The sequence below is a fragment of the Carcharhinus amblyrhynchos genome, chromosome X (genome assembly GCF_965287045.1).
Source record: "Carcharhinus amblyrhynchos chromosome X, sCarAmb.v2.hapA, whole genome shotgun sequence".
Classification (NCBI taxonomy): Eukaryota; Metazoa; Chordata; class Chondrichthyes; order Carcharhiniformes; family Carcharhinidae; genus Carcharhinus; species Carcharhinus amblyrhynchos.
Window position 1 is genome coordinate 5,626,013 of NC_137359.1, and position 19,278 is coordinate 5,645,290.

At 41.4% G+C, this 19,278-nt stretch overlaps 1 protein-coding gene across 2 annotated transcripts in view; it reads right to left on the reverse strand.

Annotated features, from left to right (window-relative positions):
* The window catches only part of LOC145361854 (growth/differentiation factor 11-like), a 29,265-nt gene extending 13,194 nt beyond the window's left edge, over positions 1-16,071 (reverse strand). Inside the window, exons 1-2 of one of the 2 annotated variants that reach the window (XM_080217830.1) lie at positions 16,051-16,071; positions 13,391-13,772 (exon numbers count right to left, since the gene is read on the reverse strand). In XM_080217830.1, coding sequence (XP_080073956.1) covers positions 13,391-13,772; positions 16,051-16,071 — 403 coding nt within the window. Of the gene's footprint in view, positions 1-13,390; positions 14,179-16,050 lie in introns of those variants that run through there. The other variant, XM_080217828.1, reaches the window with a different exon arrangement.
* Positions 16,072-19,278: the final 3,207 nt, after the last annotated feature.

Consider the following 19,278-nt stretch of genomic DNA (forward strand, 5'->3'; position numbering starts at 1 on the left):
AATTCCCTGAGCTACCAAAAATCTATCTTTCCCAGCCTTAAATGTGTTCAATGATGGAGCATCCACAGCCCTCTGGGATAGATAATTTCAAAGATTCACGACCCTTTGAGTGCAGCAAATTCTCGTCATTACAATCCTAAATAATTGGCTCCTTATCCCAAGACTGTGCCCCCGTGTTTTGGATTCCCTGACCAGCGGAAACAATCACTCAGCACCCAGCCTATCAAGCCACTTCAGAATCTTGTAGGTTTCAATTCTTTGCATTTTTCTAAACTCCAGAGAATATCAATCCAATTTACTCAGTCTCTTATCATAGGATAACTCCCTCATCCCAGGGTCCAATTTAGTGAACCTTCACTGTACAGCCTCCATTGCAAGTATATCCTTTCTTAAATGAGGAGAGCAAAACTGCACATTACAGCATTACAGCTGTGGTCTCACCAAAACCCTGTACAACTGTAGCAAGATTTCTTTATTCCTGTACTCCAATTACCTTGTAATAAAGGCCAGTGTGTCATTTGCCTTCCTAATTGCTTGCTACCCTCGATCTAATGCACCAACCAGTCATTTTTTTTTAATCTTTGCATTTATCAACTTTCTAAAAATCATAGTCCCATTTCTGCCGTTCCAAATTTCAATAGTTTCTTTCCAAAGATAAAGTATGATGGGAATTCTAATTTTTATAAAATGAATTGACAGAAGATCTCTCAGACCTTTCACTCTTGAACTTTTTGAAAAGTATTTTATCTTGCAAAGAACTGTGCTGGGAGGGCTTATTCATAAAATTTATCCATTAGAAATTTTAGCACAGAAGAAGAGGTTTTTCTTTTTGTTGGATTCAGGATCTTTGAGGGTCTAATTTTACGCTGTTCAATTTTCCTGCTTCTGGCCCAAGTCTTATATTCTTCATTCAGGAATGATCCAAGACCAATTTTAATGCTGTTATTAGCATTGATCAAATTGTGGCAAAGTATTGCAAAATTGTCTGTAAAAGTTATGCCTAACCTTCCCCTTCATGCATCCAGTGCTTATACTGAGAGCTTGGCCCCTTGCTTTAATTTCTCCAGCAATGGAAATAATCTGGCAACCAGCGAACACTTAGATTTTAGTTATTCATTGTGCAGTGTTGTCGGGGATTGCTTCCGCTCAGGAACTGGTAAATGAGAAAATCTGAAGCACTAAGCAGAACAAGCTGGAGCAATGCCAATTTATGATCAGGTTGCAGGATGCCTAAGTCAATGATGTCACTGTTAGGTGAATACAATTAGAAAACTGTACCCAGAGTTACAGAGAGTAGTGCAGTGAGAGAACAGGCCCAGGGGTTACACAGGGTGAGTGCAGAGAGAACCAGGCCCAGAGGTTACGCAGGGTGAGTGCAGAGAGAGAACTCTGATCAAATGTGATTGAATGATTGAGGGATGGGGAATGAGATTGACATATGACAGATGAAATACATGCTTGAGAGGAGAGGACAAAACTGGGGAAATTAATCTTAGTTAAAATTATTTAGAATTATTAGATGTGCAAGTCCCTCCTGGGTGTATGCAATATATTGTTCTGCTCCATCAGCTCCATTAAAGAGAATGCTGTAGCATTACTGCTGGTTCAGAAAAACAATTTGCAGTTCATTACAGGAAACTATTCATCCCCAATTTAGTAAGAGGATAGAAGTATATACTGTAAAAAGGGACAGGATTTTAAATGCTCTGCATTAATTTGCACTGTTCAGCCTTGAGTTAAATGAATCCAGAAACCAGGAGTGTCCAATATTGACTAATGGTCCTAAAAATCAAATTCATTGTTAACACGATTTTAATACCCAATATGTTCATTCTATGAAAGACTGATCTTGTCCCACTGACATCTGCAGAGAATTGCACTGGGATTTGTATTCCCCAGTATGTGCTGCTCTATTTAATAGCGTCCTGTGGCCATCGGGCAGTTAGTCAGCTGCAGTCCCAGCCTATTTGCAGTAAATGACCCTACCCTAACAGACAGGGGTCACGACCCCATATCTCTGGCCCCACATAATGTCACCTGGCTCTCAAAGTGTTTGCCCAGGATAGAACTGAAAACAAACAAGGTGGAAAGCATAAAATCCTTGTAAGCACTTCCAATAGAATATTTGCCAGCTCTTTATTCTCACCTTCTTTATAGCAATCCTGTTGTGTAAATTCACCCTAAGTGAACTTTTACTGATGCCGTCTAAGTTCATTTTTCCTTGTCCCCTCAAATGGGGACCTTAAACTCTCCATTGGGCAGATCAAGTGATTCAGTGGAAAGGTTACCTTTTTTCAGTTTAGTCTCAGGAGGATGGGAATCACTGGCAGCATTGGCATTTATTGCCAACCCTAGTTGCCCCTTTACAACTGATTTGCCTGACCACTTCAGAGGCCAGCTGACCAGGTTGATTTGCAACTGGAGCTACGTTTAGGCCAGACCAGTTAAGGATGTTCCCTTCTTAAAAGAACATTGAACCATTCAGATTTTTGTAAAAATCTGATAGCTTTGTGGTTACTTTTACTGATCTCAGCCTTCACAGATTAAAACTGAATTCAAATTCCCTAACAGTGGAACTTGAATTCCATTCTCCAGTAAGTAACATAACTGCTACACTGCTGTACTCATTGTCACAGGCTGTGCAGTAGATGAAGCTGCTAGGTGATAGACAAAAGGTGGTAGTATTAACCACAAGCAAAGCAGGTTCTTATGGAACACTTAATTTCCTCTTTGCACTCCAAGTGTATAGCCTGTTCTAGAGGACCCTGTGATTTTGTTATTCTTCTGATCCTTTCTAAAGCATACTTTAAGAAAAGAACTCTTCATACATGAAGCTTTTGTGAAACAAAAGAGAATTCAAGGGATGTACACAATAATTTGATGTGGTACCTTTAAACCAAACCAGGACAAGACTTCATATATGTGCCTCACAGCTTTAGAGACTCAAGAGGCCCTTAGCTAAAGGTTCATGGGGTCACAGAGGTTTGATAAATAGCTTTCCTAACTAATTAACCTCCACGATTTATTTTCCCACTGGACAAGGGGAGGCCTCGGATGAGACGTCACCCATAAAAAAAAGCCATTTCCTCACTGTCGACTCAAATAGGCGATCAGTGAGAGAAACTTCTTTTTTGTGCCAGTGTGTCAGATTTCTAAATGAATTTCTAAAGTGTGGAGAAAAAGAGAGAGGTGTATGTTTTCCTTTTGTTCACCTTTTGGGTTTTTTGGGGCAGGGGATCTCATCCCATCAGGTTATAATCTGGTTTACACTGGTTCAAATGTTCAAAAGAGGGTGGGGGAGTGCTATAAACAGACACAGCAAACACTGCCAATTTCATGGGTAGTAACAGTTCAAAGGATCTTATACCACCCCCCCTGGATAAAATGGGAAGTGTACAATGCATTCGCTTTCTCTTTTATCTCTCTAGAATCTGACTGTATCTTCCCAATCTATTGTGTTTTGCACACTTCTGCTCTCTCTGCCATTTTTGTGGTCAGAAGACAAGAGAATGTGATTAGCACACATTCATATGTTGAAATAACTTCAGACATTCTAAAATAACTAAAGCTAACATGGTCTGTCTCATGTCTTATGTTAATCAAGTCTTGTGTTTAATTGAGTTACGCCGAAGATGTAATTTCTGTTTCATTTTTATATCAGTGTTTCAAATGTGCTGCTTTAGAACATGTTTCTAAATAGAAAAGTGCCAAACAGCGCTAATGGACCTTAAAGGAAAATGTGTCCTTTAATATGGATTTCTACCTTAAATTCCCCTTACCTCGCACAAGTCATTACCTAAAATAAAAATTATAATATTCAAAGCAAAGACAAATGCTTTGTGTGTCTGCTGTGCAGTGTTTCTGAACTGTCACCCGTTTTCCTTTTTTATTCTTTGTTCACGGGATCAGGGCTTTAATGCCAAGGCCAGCATTTATTGCCCATCCTTAATAGCCCTTGAAAATGTAGTGGTGAGGCATGTTCTTGAACCGCTGCAGTCCATTTGGTGTAGGTGCAACTCCCTACTTAACAGCACTGAGAGTGTAAGATTTTGATGCAGTGATAGAGAAGGACCCTCACTGTATAGTTCCAGTTGAGAGTGATGAGTTACGTGGAGAGGAACTTGCAGTTGTGGCGTTCCCATGCACCTGCTGCCATTGTCCTTCTAAGTGGTAAAGATTGTGGGTTTGGAAGGTGCTGTCGAAGGAGTCTTGGTGAGTTGCTGCAGCACATCTTGTAAATGGTACACACTGCTTCCACCGACAGTCTCAAGTTACATGACTAATTGTACAGATTAACACTGATACCTACTGAGTGTTTCATCAGCATGAAACATTGACATGGATCAGTCAGCGACTGAGGTGCTGAGCAGTTGGTGGAAGCTTTTGTACTTAAAATAAAATGAAAAATCAACACCAGCACAGATTTAATTTGTTTAGGAATCTATGTGCTATTTGTCTAAGTTGACCATTTTATGTCTAGCATGATACACAGTATGTATAGAACATAGAGCATTACAGCACAGTACAGGCCCTTCGGCCCTCGATGTTGCGCCAACCAGTGGAACCAATCTAATGACCCTCTAACCTAAACTATTCCAATGTTATCCATATGCCTATCCACTGACCATTTGAACGCCCTTAAAGTTGGCGAGTCCACAACTGCTGCAGGCAGGGCATTCCACGCCCTTACTACCCTCTGAGTAAAGAACCTACCTCTGACATCCATCCTATAATTACCACCCCTCAATTTAAAGCTATGTCCCCTCGTGTTAGCCGTCACCGTCCGAGGAAAACGGCTCTCACTGTCCACCCTGTCTAATCCTCTGATCATCTTGTATGCCTCAATTAGGTCACCTCTTAACCTTCTTCTCTCTAACGAAAATAACCTCAAGTCCCTCAGCCTTTCCTCATAAGACCTTCCCACCATACCAGGCAACATCCTAGTAAACCTCCTCTGCACCCTTTCTAATGCCTCCACATCTTTCTTATAATGCGGCGACCAGAACTGTACGCAATACTCCAAGTGCGGCCGCACCAGAGTTTTGTACAGCTGCAACATGACCTCACAGCTCCGAAATTCAATCCCTCTACCAATAAAAGCTAACACACCGTACGCCTTCTTAACAACCCTATCAACCTGGGTGCCAACTTTCAGGGATCTCTGCACCTGTACACTGAGATCTCTCTGCTTGTCGACACTACCAAGAGTCCTTCCATTAGCCCTATATTCTGTACTCCTGTTACTCTTACCAAAGTGAATCACCTCACACTTTTCCGCATTAAACTCCATTTGCCACCTCTCGGCCCAGCTCTGCAGCTTATCTATGTGTTATGTATATCAGTATATGTTCTGTTCAGGTGTCAAGGCACTGTCTAAATGAGAAATCCTCAAGCACTATGCAATGAGGAATAACTTCACATGAACTGCAAGTGTTCAAAAAAGCCTATCACTACCACCTTGAGAGTTTCTAGCGATAGGTAATAAACAGCAACACCCACATCATAAAATTTTTTTAAACTGATAATGGGACCTGCAAGAAGCACAGGACTCTATTTTAAATAAATATTCCACTCTCTAAATAATGCTGGCTTACATTCTCAGTCGTGTTTCAATTACCTAATATGGCAAGCAGCACACTTCCTAGTTGCCATATTGGAACCATTATAGGCTGGATCGCATCTTGAAAACAGGTGCACTGTGGCCAAATTTCACAAATATAATAGTAATTTTATGCAAAAACATCACAAACATTCTAAGCAAACACTAATCAGATGTATTTTCTCTTAGGGGATTCTTGTCAACTAAAATGTAACAGCTTTCTCCACTTTTCATAAAATCATTGAATTCCTGCAGTGCAGTAAAAGGCGATTTGGCCTATCATGTCTGCACCAATTCTCTGACAGAGTATCTTACCCAGGTCCATCTCCTGCCCCATCCCTGTAATCACACATACTTACCCTGCTAATTCCCCTAACCTACATATCTTGGGACACTAAGTAGGAATTTAGCACGGCCAATCCACCTAACCTGCGCATCTTTGGAGTGTGGGAGGAAACCGGAGCACCCGAAGGAAACCCACGCAGACACGGGAGAACGTGCAGACTCTGCACAGACAGTGACCCGAGCCGGAATTGAACTGGGGTCCCTGGCACTGAGGCAGCAATGCTAACCACTGTGCTACTGTGCCATTTATTTGCAATTATTTTTGTAAAGTGATATTTTCCAGAGAATTCTTTTAGTTTCAGACTTGTTTGTGCCTTTTGAAACTGCTTCCAATTTGAATGGTTACAGCCTGGAAAAGAAAGTATGGATCATTTCTGAGATAGAGCACACCTTTCAAGGAGTCAAAAGTTAAAAGAATGTCTTTCTTCTGAGGATGAAAGCTGATGAAAACACCTTGTTATTAAAGCAATTAAATAGTACAGTTTCTGATTTTATTTGCTTCTGTATTGCTAAAAAAGAGATGTGCTGTTGAAACTTTTCATCTTGCACTCATCAGGACTAAATTATGGAATTACATGGAATCTCATCTAATGTTGAACATTATGTTTTGAGATTTTTAGTTGGGTATAGTCAGCACTTTGCCTGTTGTGAACAGCCAAACAGTGATTCTGCAACTGGACAACACTTGCTAAACAATCCTGATTGTGCTAAGAAGTACACTGACAACTAACGTAAGATTATCATTCAAGCTTGTAGTGTGGCTCACTTACATGCTAGAAGCTATATATATTGGCAAGTAGGGCCCTGACTTTTGCAGAAGGAGCATGTTCATACTTAGTGCCTTTTTCAACTAAGCAAAAGTGTGAGGGACAGCCATTCCCTGGTTCATTCTCCATGGCAATGCCTTGACCAGTCAGAGTTGACCTGCCTGATTTGAATTCAAACAAAAGCTTGGTAGTTGAATGTTTCCTGGTGCATTCTGTATGGCAACATTTCTATCAATCGGAGTCCACTTGCCAGCCAATCAGCACTCTCTTCTTATGCAGTGTAAATTGTTATTTCCTATACAATTAGTATTCTGACTAATTTTGTCCTGATGAGTACAAGACAACAAGCTTTGACAGCATTCTCTTTTCTTCAGCTATACTCAAGTTTTGTACTACCAAAAGACTAATTTATTTTTGTTTCAGTAAATAAGTTTTAAAAATTTATTTCACAATTGATTATCCTATCTCACTCAGAGTGATCTATCTAGAAATGTCTGTTTGTGATTGTGCAGGAACAATAATCCAGAAATGACCATATTGGCATCCAAGCTGTTGCAATTTGAATACATGAACAATATCTCAGAAATTACTTTATGATATCAACTAGTGAACCATAATAATAGCAATTGCTGTTTGTAACATTAGCTTACAAACTATAAGTCTAGAAACTGCTGATGGACAAATTGCTGCATGAAAAACTGCCCAGAAATATCAATCGGATCTGAACTCTAGCTTTCGAATTACTGTTTACAATATTAACCAATTACAAACTGTAATTAAGAACTGTAACATTAAAATTTTGAATTACAGAATAAGAAACAATGTTTGCAACACTTGCATATAGCGCAAAATGACTGTTTACAACATACAAATACAAAGTGTAGCTTAAAATGACTTTGCACTTGCAAATGATCTATAGCATAAAGTGATTTTGCGACTTATTCGGGACCTATGGCATAAAGTAACTTTGCGACTTACGTGTGATCGATAGCATAAAATGACTTTGCGACTTATGATCTATGACATAACTTACTTTTTGGCTAACATACCATCTATAGCATATTGTGATTTACACTTGTGAGGTATAGCTTAAAATGACCAATTGTGGCTTACAGGCACAATCTATAGCTCAAAACTCCTCTTTGTATATACACCATAATAAACGAACTTTTCAAGGGCATTTTGCTCTTTCTGCATCAAACATTTAACATTTTTATTTCCTTCTTCATTTTTCTCTTGCACAAGCTGTTTATATGGCTAAAACAAACCTTGCAATTAATGCTGTATTGCAAGCTGGAGCTAACCAAGTGGAGGAGATGAAAATTACTTTGGCTTTTGCTGCAAATTTTGAGGTAACTTATTATATTCTTGTGATTTTAAAGTTAATATTTTTCTCATGTTCAACACATCAGGCCACTGTAGGAGAACATTCTCCTCTTGTCTCTATTAGATCTTTACCTGCCCGACAAGATAAATCACTCAAGTAAATATCTCTTTTGCTAAGTTTTCCCCTCTCTCTAATAGCTTTGGACAAACTGCTTAATTTTGCTAGTCAGACTGAGATTTGCAAAAATAATTTGACCAAAGCAGATTTAAGTCAATGTCCATTACATACATAAGCCAGCAATTAAACATATTCCAACCCATAAAATGCTGCTGTTTGAATTGATTGGCCTTTAACATCTAGTTATAATCTTGACCATTTCTGTGGCAACAGGAAGGGAGAAGAAAGGCATTTCTGTAACGTTTTTCACAACTTTAGGATACCCCAAAATGTTTTGCAGCTGGTGCAGTGCTTTTGAAATGAAGTCACTGTGGTAATGTAGAAATAAAAAAGGCTACTGCCAGGACATAAAATGCTTCATTTTGGTCATAAATACAACAGCCCTGATTTTATAAGCCTGAGAAGTTGGGATTGCCACATCTGCTGGATATAGTGATGGAAATCCATGCATTAATTTGGATTGGATAACAAACAGATAGAGCTCAGCCAGAGAACACTCTTGGCTGAAGAAGAGCACAGAATCTAACAAGGCTGCAGCTTACTGTGAAAAGAAACTACTTTTTCACAGTGGCATAATGGAGGAAGGTGACCAACACTGATGTTGTGATGCTGAAGAGTTAGAAGTCCTGCAGCAGAAAGTGCACCAAGGGAGAGCAGTCTTATTTTGGGGTGAAGTCCACCACTCCTTGGCACTGGCATGAAATTTGCCGCCCAGGTTTTCCAGGTCCCTTGGCTGCAAATGTTTGCCGACATAAGGTCAAATGTGGAGATGTGTGCTCTTGTGGACTCCATCAGGTATGGCATAAATGTTAGTTCTATTCTCTGAAGTAAATTTTAAAATGAAACTGAACAGCCTTTCATATGTCTAAATTAGATGGTCCATTTTTCCTAAAGATGGGGATAATAGCCCCAAACAGATGTTGAACTATCCAGGTCAAGCTATTTGAGCTATTGGGCTTTCTCACAGGTGTCCACAGCCATGGTTGTACAGTGTAGTCTTCTTCTCCTACAAATCATCCAGACAATCTCTCCCCTTAAGCACTCTAGGGGGCTGCACAATGAGGCTGCTTCTGGATAGCAGCCACTGGCATTCATGATGATACCGCTGGTCAGATGCCACCTGAAGAGTAATTGAGGCAAATCTCCTGGAAGGCAGTGGGTTGCCATGAAGGACCTTGTGTACAACATGTGACTCTGCACTCAAGAGAACCTAGCGACCAAATAAATGTTGTGTGCCCTATCTAGATGGTGACTGCTTTCCCACAGGAAAACTGATGAGTTTCTCCTCTTCCCGCTCCCCACCTCAAACATAGTAGCTCTCATCCTGAAGATTGCGTGATATAGTCACTGTCTCTTTGGATTGCTCAAGTGATTCAATAGCAGGAACATTTCCACCACTTGATTTCTCTGGATAAGGGTGACCCTTTATAGCTATAGTTGATGATCCCCAACACCAGATTGATGTTGCTGCAACAATTCCAGTGTCTATCGGAACAGGTTCATGGAACTGAATGGTCTATTCCTCACCCTGTGCATCACTCAGTACAGTGTTCTCCTACACCACAGCCAAAGTCTCCAAAGCATTTACCATTTGCTTCATACTGCAAAATATTGGCCCCCAAAGAAGAATGACCATGGGGAATAACAAGAAGCAGGTCCACAGGGGGAGGACACAGACTGACATGAGTGTCACTGATATACAGGCAGGAAGATTACTTTGGAACTCTGATCAAGAACTACTTCCGATAATGGAAAGTCTACATATTGTCAACCCAAGGATTGCTATACATTCCTTCAAAAGCATTTTCAATGCAAGGGCAAGATGATATTGTGAGTTAACTTGTGCTATTTGCATATATAACATTGTTTAAACTCTACATTTGTGTTTTCCCTTGGTGAACCCCATAATGCGTGTTTGTCTTGGGCTGGTTTCAAATAATCCTTTTAATTTAAAGGAGCCACTATGGTGGTAGGTTGAGGTTAGTAAGTCTGGGCTTGTTGGGATGGTTTTGATCTTGGACTCTGGATGTATGATGGAGTGACATGATGCTACAGTGGGAGTGACATCAAACAATGCCAATGCCAGCCCATTCTCGGGCACTTGCTCAGATATTTTGAGGTGCCTGGTTGGAATCGAGGATGTGTGGACATATTGAAAATAAACCACTCTATTGGACCTTGCCAAGCACCATGACTGGGCAACCACTCTGGGCACCCATGTATGACCTGCATGAGTAGTCCATGGGTGTATCAGATGCAGGTAAAACAGATTATCGCTCCTTTTCGAAACACTGCCAAATTGGAAAGACTGGGCAGTTTGCAAAGATGTCATTGATAGTGTTGCTGAGAGAATACCATTCAGTGCTTGTTTTCTCAGCTTTTGGGGCTCTCCTGCTGATTTCTGAAGGTCGCCACGACAGGCTGCTCAAGTCCTTCCCACATAACTCAGTGATGGCAGAAGTGCTGTTCCATCTACTCTCTGCCAGAGACTGCAGGTTACTCATGTTGGCCTCAAAAGATGTAGCAAATGTCCTTTTTGCTGCAGCATCAAATCCCATATGAAAGCAGGCCCAGTAGAATATGAGCGCCTTGTCTATATAATCACAGTGTGGCATTAGCTTGCAGCCTGGCAAGATTTTGCACCAATCTCTCCTGCCACCTCCATCTGCTCCTCCTCACTTGTGATTCACATGGTGTCCTCTTCCTCAAACTCATTAATTCCAGTCTCTACATTCTAGAATACACATACTGGGTGATGGAGGTGGGAAGAGTGCTTATCACGAACTGTTGTAATGTGCTAGGACCTGCTGGAACCAACTTGTCTTGCTTTATTTTGACAAGACTTTCCAGGGAAAAGGAATGGGGTTTACAATGCCTAAGTAAGATTATGCTTCTAAATAGACGTCAGATCATGTGGCGTCTCATAAACCACTTCATTCATACATTCCTTGCCATGAAGATAATGAAAGGGAGTCACAAGTATGAAGGATACTTGCTCATTGGTGATACTAAGCCTGCAAATCTATCCAAGCCAATGGCCTCTGTAGCTTATCCTCCAAATCCTAAAGTGGTGTCAGTTGCTTTGACAACTGCAATCAAATGCTCACCACATTCCACTAGCCCTGCACCCCCACCAACATATTCAGTTTCCCACCCCCACACTCCCACCAAATGCCTGTCTTAGTCCTCTCCTTCTGATTGCACCTGCAAACAGAAGACAGTAAAGAAGACAGTAGGATTTTCCTTGGGTGTCCCCAAGTAACACCCGTGCTCTGATCATTTCCCTCACTGGAGACATAACTCTGAGCTGGTGTGGTGTTTCTGCTGGCAGTGCTCTGTGAGCTGACCTGGTATCTGAGCAAGGTATTGCTGTGCGCCACTGCAGTTCTTCCCTCCACCCTCTGTTCTACGCCAAAGTGCAGCAAAAGAAAAGGTGAATGCTCTTCATATGCTCTCTCCTCAAGTGTGCAGGAGGAAGACATTCCATTAGAACCACTTGTTTCATATCCAAGCAGTAAGCATGTATGCAAAAGATGGGGCACTTACCTTAGCACTTATTTGCTTATGTACAATCTCTTATTTCCTCCCAGTTATGACTCTCATCAACCATCCTCCATGTAGCTTGCACCTGTCTCCACAACAGGTTGACTTCAACTTCACAAAGAGCAACCCTGCTTTGCCAAATCTCCTGCAGCGTGAACTCCAATGCTTTGCCAATGAGGCAGACAATTTGGCCCACACATCCTTGGACAACAAACAGGATGTTTAATTGAGTGGCATTAAAGAGTACCAAGGAGACTGTAGCCACTATGTTGCTTAACATTGGTGTTTTGTGATATTATTGTAAGAGATTTATTTTTAGAGATTCCCATTTGTGATATTTTATGAACTATAGCCTGGAAATTATCGTTTGTGTCATTGAGTGGACTATAGTTCATGGTATTTCGTGAACTGTAGTTGAGAAATTGCCATCAGTTAGTTTATGAATTATACTCTAGAAATTAGGGTTTGCGATGTTTTATCAATGATAGTTGAGAAATTGCTATTTATAATATTCTATGAATGATATCCTATAAATTATTGGTTGTGATATTCTATGAATGTATTCTATGAATTTACTGTTGAAATTTTGCAGCAATAATCTAGAAATTATGGTTTGTGATATTTCATGAACTATGGTCCAGAAATTCCGGTTGCAATATTTCATAAATTATAGAAGCTATTGTTTGTGATAGTTCATGAACAATAGACTAGAAATTTTATGAATGACACACTAGAAATTAAGGTTTGTGATTTTTTAAAACAATTTATCACCTAGAAACTATATTTTTGAGATTTTTTATTGACTAGAAATTACTGTATTTTAAATTATACTTCAGACATTACTGTTTGATATGAATTATAGTCTAGAAGTTATTTATATTTTAATTATAGATTCGAAATTGCTGTTTGTGACCATCTATGAATGATTGTCTAGAAATGTGATATTTTATGAATTATTGTTTAGAAATTAGTGTTTGTGATATTTCAAGAATTATAGTCTGGAAGTTACTGGTTTGATATAAACTATACTCTATAAACTGCTGTTTGTTAGTTTATGAACTACAGTTAGGAATTAGTTATTTTATGAATTATAGTCCAGAATAAATCAAAATCTAGAAACTGCGATGTTATAAACTATAGTCTAAAAATGACTATTCCTGTGATTATTACTGTGATATTTTATGAAATATAGTTAATGACATTGTGTGACCAATAGCCTATCAATTAGTATTTGCGATATTAGTTTATAACTATTTGTGTCATTCTAGCATGAGCTACAGTTTCGAAGCGGCTGTTAATGGTTGCTGAAAACATCACTGGGTATAATATTGGCACGTGGACTGTACCATGGAAGTTACTGTTTGGTGATATTTGCACGTGAAACCGGGAAGGGGTTGTTCCAAAAACAGTTTCCTCGATGTTAGAGCTACCGGAGGTGTCCAACACAGGAACACGAGGCTGTTCGCACTTGGATAGCAACATCATGTTTAACCCTCGCTACAGCAACGGCCACAGTTAAAGATTAATATCTACATTCGGAGATTGAATTCTCCAACATTTCCTTTTTAATTTCTGTTTGAGCCGATCGACATGCTTATCACAGTGTGTGGAAGATGAGACTGAGGTACTCACGTTCGGTGGCCATGGTAATGACAGTTTCTGTCGTGGCGTGATACTCGTCGTCTTCCAGAAGAGGCTCTTTGGCTAGGCAGTCATCCCCTTGGATATCATATCGGTCCAGCAGTTGCTGCAAAGGGGGAGCTTTGGGCAGGAGCTGATTGACAATATCTCGACTGATGTTGGGAGCTTGTTTCAGACGCAGCTTGCTCAGGATCTGAGATTTAATGGATTCCAATCTCAAAGCTTTGCTGTGCTCCCTCCATAAACAGGCAGAGCATTCTTGTCTCCCAGGTTCCGCCTGGTCTAAGACCCTCTCCCCAGTTTCTGAATCCTTCTCCAAGACCGGCTCGTCACTGACTGTCAATCCCAGGGAGATCAGAAGGCAAAAGAAAACCTGTGATCTATGCATGATCTGACTTTGTGTGTGTGTGTGTGTGTGTGTGCTGTGCCCTATTGAGAATGAAGGGAAAGTCCTGAATTCTAGACTAACCGGGAGAGAGGAGAGGAAAGTGGGTGAGTGACACGCTGTGGATGATAAGTGATCAACTGAGGCGCCCCTTTTTATATCACAACTTTGGCCGCAACTATTGTGTCGTAAAAATCCAGGATTGGCTGAAGAGCCAAACAAAAGGCTTTCTGGCTGTCAGGAGGAGAGAGAGAGAGAAGAAATAAGAAATCGCCTTGTGTCAGTGCCAGTTAACATTCGTTCCCGAGCCCCGCTCTCAGCCTCACACTTACATACCTTCTCTCAGGCTGCCCTTCTGTTCCTCTCTCGCATTTATTCTGCTCTCAGGCGCGCAATCTGGAGTATTTCCTGCTTTTAAACACAATTCAGAATTCTTATTTTTATGGACAGACAGTATATACTTTCTGCACTTTATAATTCGTACATAGGAATCACTGGCATAGTCCTCGTGTTGAATTAGTATAATTTCTTTTAAAATCTTTGATGTTTCACTGAAATTTTTTTCGTAAATTCCGCTTTGAAATTAACCAAGAATTGACGGTCAAGCATTCGCGCGCCTGTGAAACTGACCTTAATAAACATTGTTGAAGTTTATTGCTATTTGTGGCCAGCGCTCAGGATTCAAGCTGTGATCCGAAATGTCTTCCTCATATTTCCATGGCCTAATATTTTAACTCTTGTGAAATAATAGATTATCTTTGGGGTAGGGGGATAGTTATGGGGTACATTCACAATTGCGGCATGTTCCCTGAGATGTGGGGTGGGGGGGATGGTCTTTACAGGGTTTGCTTGTTGTATAATAAGGCTCGAGTTCCCCTCCCAATTTGGATTCACTTCATATTAAGTACAGGAATGTTTTAAAGCATTAAAGCACAAAGTACTATTTCTATTAATCACTCGTTTATTCACCCGTTCGTATCTATTTGCAATGTCGCGTTAAACCTCGAAGTGCCGGTTTCCAAGTCTAGCGAGCTCTGTGGTTGTTTCAGGAGTTGGAATTGTGCTGATTCTCAGCTTCACTTGAACTAAAACAACCGAGAAGGGCAAAGCGAGAGGTCAGGCAGTACGCAATGTTGCAATGCGAGATGTGGAATTCAGCAATTTAATGGAGAGGTGAAAACTTCAACCGAAATTTAAGTTCGCTTCGTTAGTTTCACATCCTCATTTGCAATTGCAAGATTATTATTGGTATAGATTAAGGGAACAAAAATAATTTTCCGTCCAGGTAGTGTAAAATCCCAATTTCAACAACAACCTGTATTTATGTGGCGCCTTTAAAGTAATAAAATGCCTCCCAGCCAACAAAATACAGAAGATAACATTTGTTGGGATTCGAAAAAAGAGGAGACAAGTTTCTTGTGATCAGGTTTGTATATCCCAAGATTTCAACAGCACCAGATTGTGTATCATTCGATTTAATCAGCTAAAACTTAAGCCCCGTTAACTGTACTCTTTGACTTCTCTTTAACTTGAGTTGCATTGGTAACCAGTTTTGTGTATAAAGTTGAAAAAACTGGACATGCTGATCCCAGATTTGTGCTTACAATAACATGGGTAAAATCACTCGCCAAAGCTTGCCCCATCTGTAGTTAGCAGATCGAATTATTGAAAGTATTATGTCGGATTTATTAATATTCGTTTTTTTTTCCCCTGTACAGACCATTAAAAACATACTCCGCTTTATTTTGTGTTGTGTGTGAGAAAGACCCCGACCGAGAGAGAGCGAAGAAGTTCTGATCTGCCTTTATCTACTTTTAACGGTGAGACGAACTGGACAAATTTTCAATGTGTTCACTGTATTGGATACAATGTTCTGAGATAACATTTTAAAACCAACATTCTGCAAGGCAGACATCACCTGGGTCCCTAACCCTCTCAGCTAAAATCTATAGACCTTAGGTTTGAAATTTCCACAACTTTTTGGGGAGAAAGCGGGCAGGATAGAGTGAGGCTTTAAACGAGAATTATTAACATCGGATAAGATTTTCAAACATAATTTCCATCATGACTGTGTGGAAACAGAAGTGTTGGAGGGGATACTGGAAACCCGATCGCTACCACGAGATTTCCGCTCGACGAACATAAAACTTGTAATGCGTTCAAAAAAATACTTCAAATGATTTAGTGATGCATTTGTCTCGCTTCTGGATTCTGTCTGAAGCAGCTTTCAGTCTGGGATTGTACAGTCACAATGGTGCCAACCTGCGACTGATTTGTACAAGGGCATTAATGATGTGGAAACATCTGTCCTGACAACCTCATCCTGAACAAGCAGACATCAGGAATGGGAAAACCATGGCAATGCATTTTTGGCTTGCGGGATTGAAATAGGCAGAACGTCACTTAGGGACAGGAGGAGGCCATTCAATCCCCCCTCCTCCAGCCTGTTACACAGGGGAGGAGCCATTCAGCCCCTCCTCCTCCTAGAGCCTGATACACAGGGACAAGAAGAGGCCATTCAGTCCCCCCTCCAACCTGTTACACAGGGAGTGGGAGGCCATTCAGCCCCCCTCCTCCAAGAGCTTGATACATAGGAATAGGAGGAGGCCATTCAGCCCCCCATTTCTCCAACCTGTTACACAGGAACAGGAGGAGGCCATTCAGCCCCCCTTCTCCAGGCTGTTATACAGGGGAAGAGGCCATTCAGTCCCTCCTCCTCCAGCCAGTTACACAGGAACATGAGGAGGCCATTCAGCCCCTCCTCAAACTTGTTACACAGGAATCTCTTACGCAATAAAAATCTATCCATCGAAAATTTCAACTGACCCTTCCCAGCTCCAACAGTTTGTTTGGGTGGCCGGGGGTGGTGGGGAAGGAATAGTTCAGGAAGTGCCCCCTGAACACGGACTGGCTCCAATTTCAAGGTTGTACCCCCATCCCCCCCACTCCCGCCTCGTTCTGGACTCTCTTCCCCCAACCAGAGGGAGCAGTTTCTCTTCATGGACCTTAACCTTTGAGACTGGAGAGAAATCCCAGCCCAGTGTGTGTGCCCTGAGCTCAGAATTTAACCCTGTCAGTTCCGGGATGGTTCTGGGGAATATGTGCTGCCCCCACCACCCCAGTCCTCCCGGTAAGATCAATATATTCTTTCTGTGATGGGATGTTCGGAGTTGAAGCAGTTCTTTAAATGGGGTCTCATCAGAGTTGTATACATATATTAAAACACTTTACCTGAATGCGCGAAGCATTCGGAACAAAGTGAATGAGCTGGTGGTGCAGATCAGCACAAATGGATATGTTCTAGTGGCTATTACGGAAACGTGGTTGCAGGGTGACAGGGACTGGGAGCTGAATGTCCAGGGGTATCAGGTGTTTAGGAAGGATAGATGGGAGAAAAAAGGGGGTGGGTTAGCTCTGCTGATTATGGATAATATCAGGGCAGTAGTAAGAGAAGATATAGGCTCCAAAGAGCAAAACATGGAATCGTTGTGGGTGGAGATAAGGAACAGTAAGGGGAGGAAGACACTGGTGGGTGTGGTCTATAGGCCCCCAAATAATAACTTAGAGGTGGGGCGGGCTATAAACAAGCAAATAAATGATGTGTGCAGAAACGGAATGGCGATAATTATGGAGGATTTTAACCTGCATATTGATTGGTTGACCCAAGTTGGACATGGTGGGCTTGAGGAAGAGTTCTTGGAATGCTGTCGGGATAGTTTCCTTGAACAGTGTGTGACGGAACCTACGAGGAAGCAAGCTATCTTAGATCTGGTACTGTGTAACGAGGCAGGTAGAATTAGGGATCTTCTTGTGAGGGATCCTCTTGGGATGAGTGATCATAGTATGGTTGAATATCTGATGCAGATGGAGGATAAGAAAGCAGGGTCCCGAACCTGTGTCCTCTGTTTGAACAGAGGGGAGTATGATAGGATGAGAGCGGAATTGGTGAATGTAGATTGGGGGCGCAGGTTGGTTGGTAGGACGGCTGAGGAACAGTGGAGGATTTTTAAGGAGTTGTTTTTCAGTACTCAGCAGAAATATATTCCGATGGTAAAGAAGGACTGTAGGAGAAGGGATAACCAGCCGTGGTTATTGAAGGAAATAAAGGAGAGTATTAAATTAAAAGCTGATGCGTTCAGAGTGGCTAAAAATAGTGGGCGATTAGAAGATTGGGAAAGATTTAAAAATCAACAAAGAATGACTAAGAAGGTGATGAAGAAAGAAGTATGAAGCCAAACTAGCTCTAAATATAAAAAATGACAGTAAATGTTTTTACAAATATATAAAGAAGAGGAGGCTGGCTAGAGTGAATGTTGGACCCTTGGAGGATGAGAGGGGGGATTTAGCGGTGGGCAATGAGGAAATGGCTGCGGCTTTAAATAAGTTTTTTGCCTCGGTCTTCACGGAGGAGGACATGAATAGTTTGCCGGATATTAAAGATAGAAGGATGGTAGGAGACGAGGTCCTTAATGTGATTACTGTCACTAGAGAGGTAGCGCTTGATAGACTAATGGGACTGAAGGTAGACAAGTCCCCAGGACCGGATGGAATGCATCCCAGGGTTCTGAAAGAAATGGCAGAAGTAATAGCAGATGCCTTAGTAATTATTTATCAAAATTCGCTGGACTCCAGGGAAGTGCCGGAAGATTGGAAAATGGCTAATGTTACACCGCTGTTTAAAAAAGGTAGCAGGCAAAAGGCAGGGAATTATAGGTTGGTTAGTTTAACGTCTGTAGTTGGAAAAATGCTAGAATCCGTCATCAAAGAAGAAACAGTGAGGCACCTAGAAAAGAATGGTTTGATCGAGCAGACGCAGCACGGATTTGTTAAGGGGAAGTCGTGTTTGACGAACTTATTGGATTTCTATGAGGATGTGACTAGTGCGGTAGACAGAGGGGAACCAGTGGATGTGGTGTTTTTAGATTTCCAAAAGGCGTTTGATAAGGTGCCTCACAAAAGGTTGCTGCAAAATGTTAGGGGGCATGGAGTTGGGGGTAAGGTGTTAGCGTGGATAGAGGATTGGTTGTCTAATAGGAAGCAAAGAGTTGGTATCAATGGGTGCTATTCTGATTGGCAGTTGGTAACTAGTGGAGTGCCACAGGGATCGGTGCTGGGGCTTCAACTGTTTACCATTTATATAGATAATCTGGAGGAGGGGGCTGAGTGTAGGGTAACAAAATTTGCTGATGACACAAAGATGAGTGGAAAAGCAAATTGCACGGAGGGTGTGGAAAGTCTGCAGAGGGATCTGGATAGGCTGAGCGAGTGGGCGAGGACCTGGCAGATGGAGTACAATGTTAGCAAATGTGAGGTTATCCACTTTGGTAGAAATAATGGTAGGAGGAATTATTATTTAAAAGGCGAAAAGCTGTAGCATGCGACGGTGCAGAGGGACCTGGGGGTCCTTGTGCACAAATCGCAAAAACCCAGTCTGCAGGTGTAGCAGGTGATCAAGAAGGCGAATGGGATGTTGGCTTTTATAGCGAGGGGGATA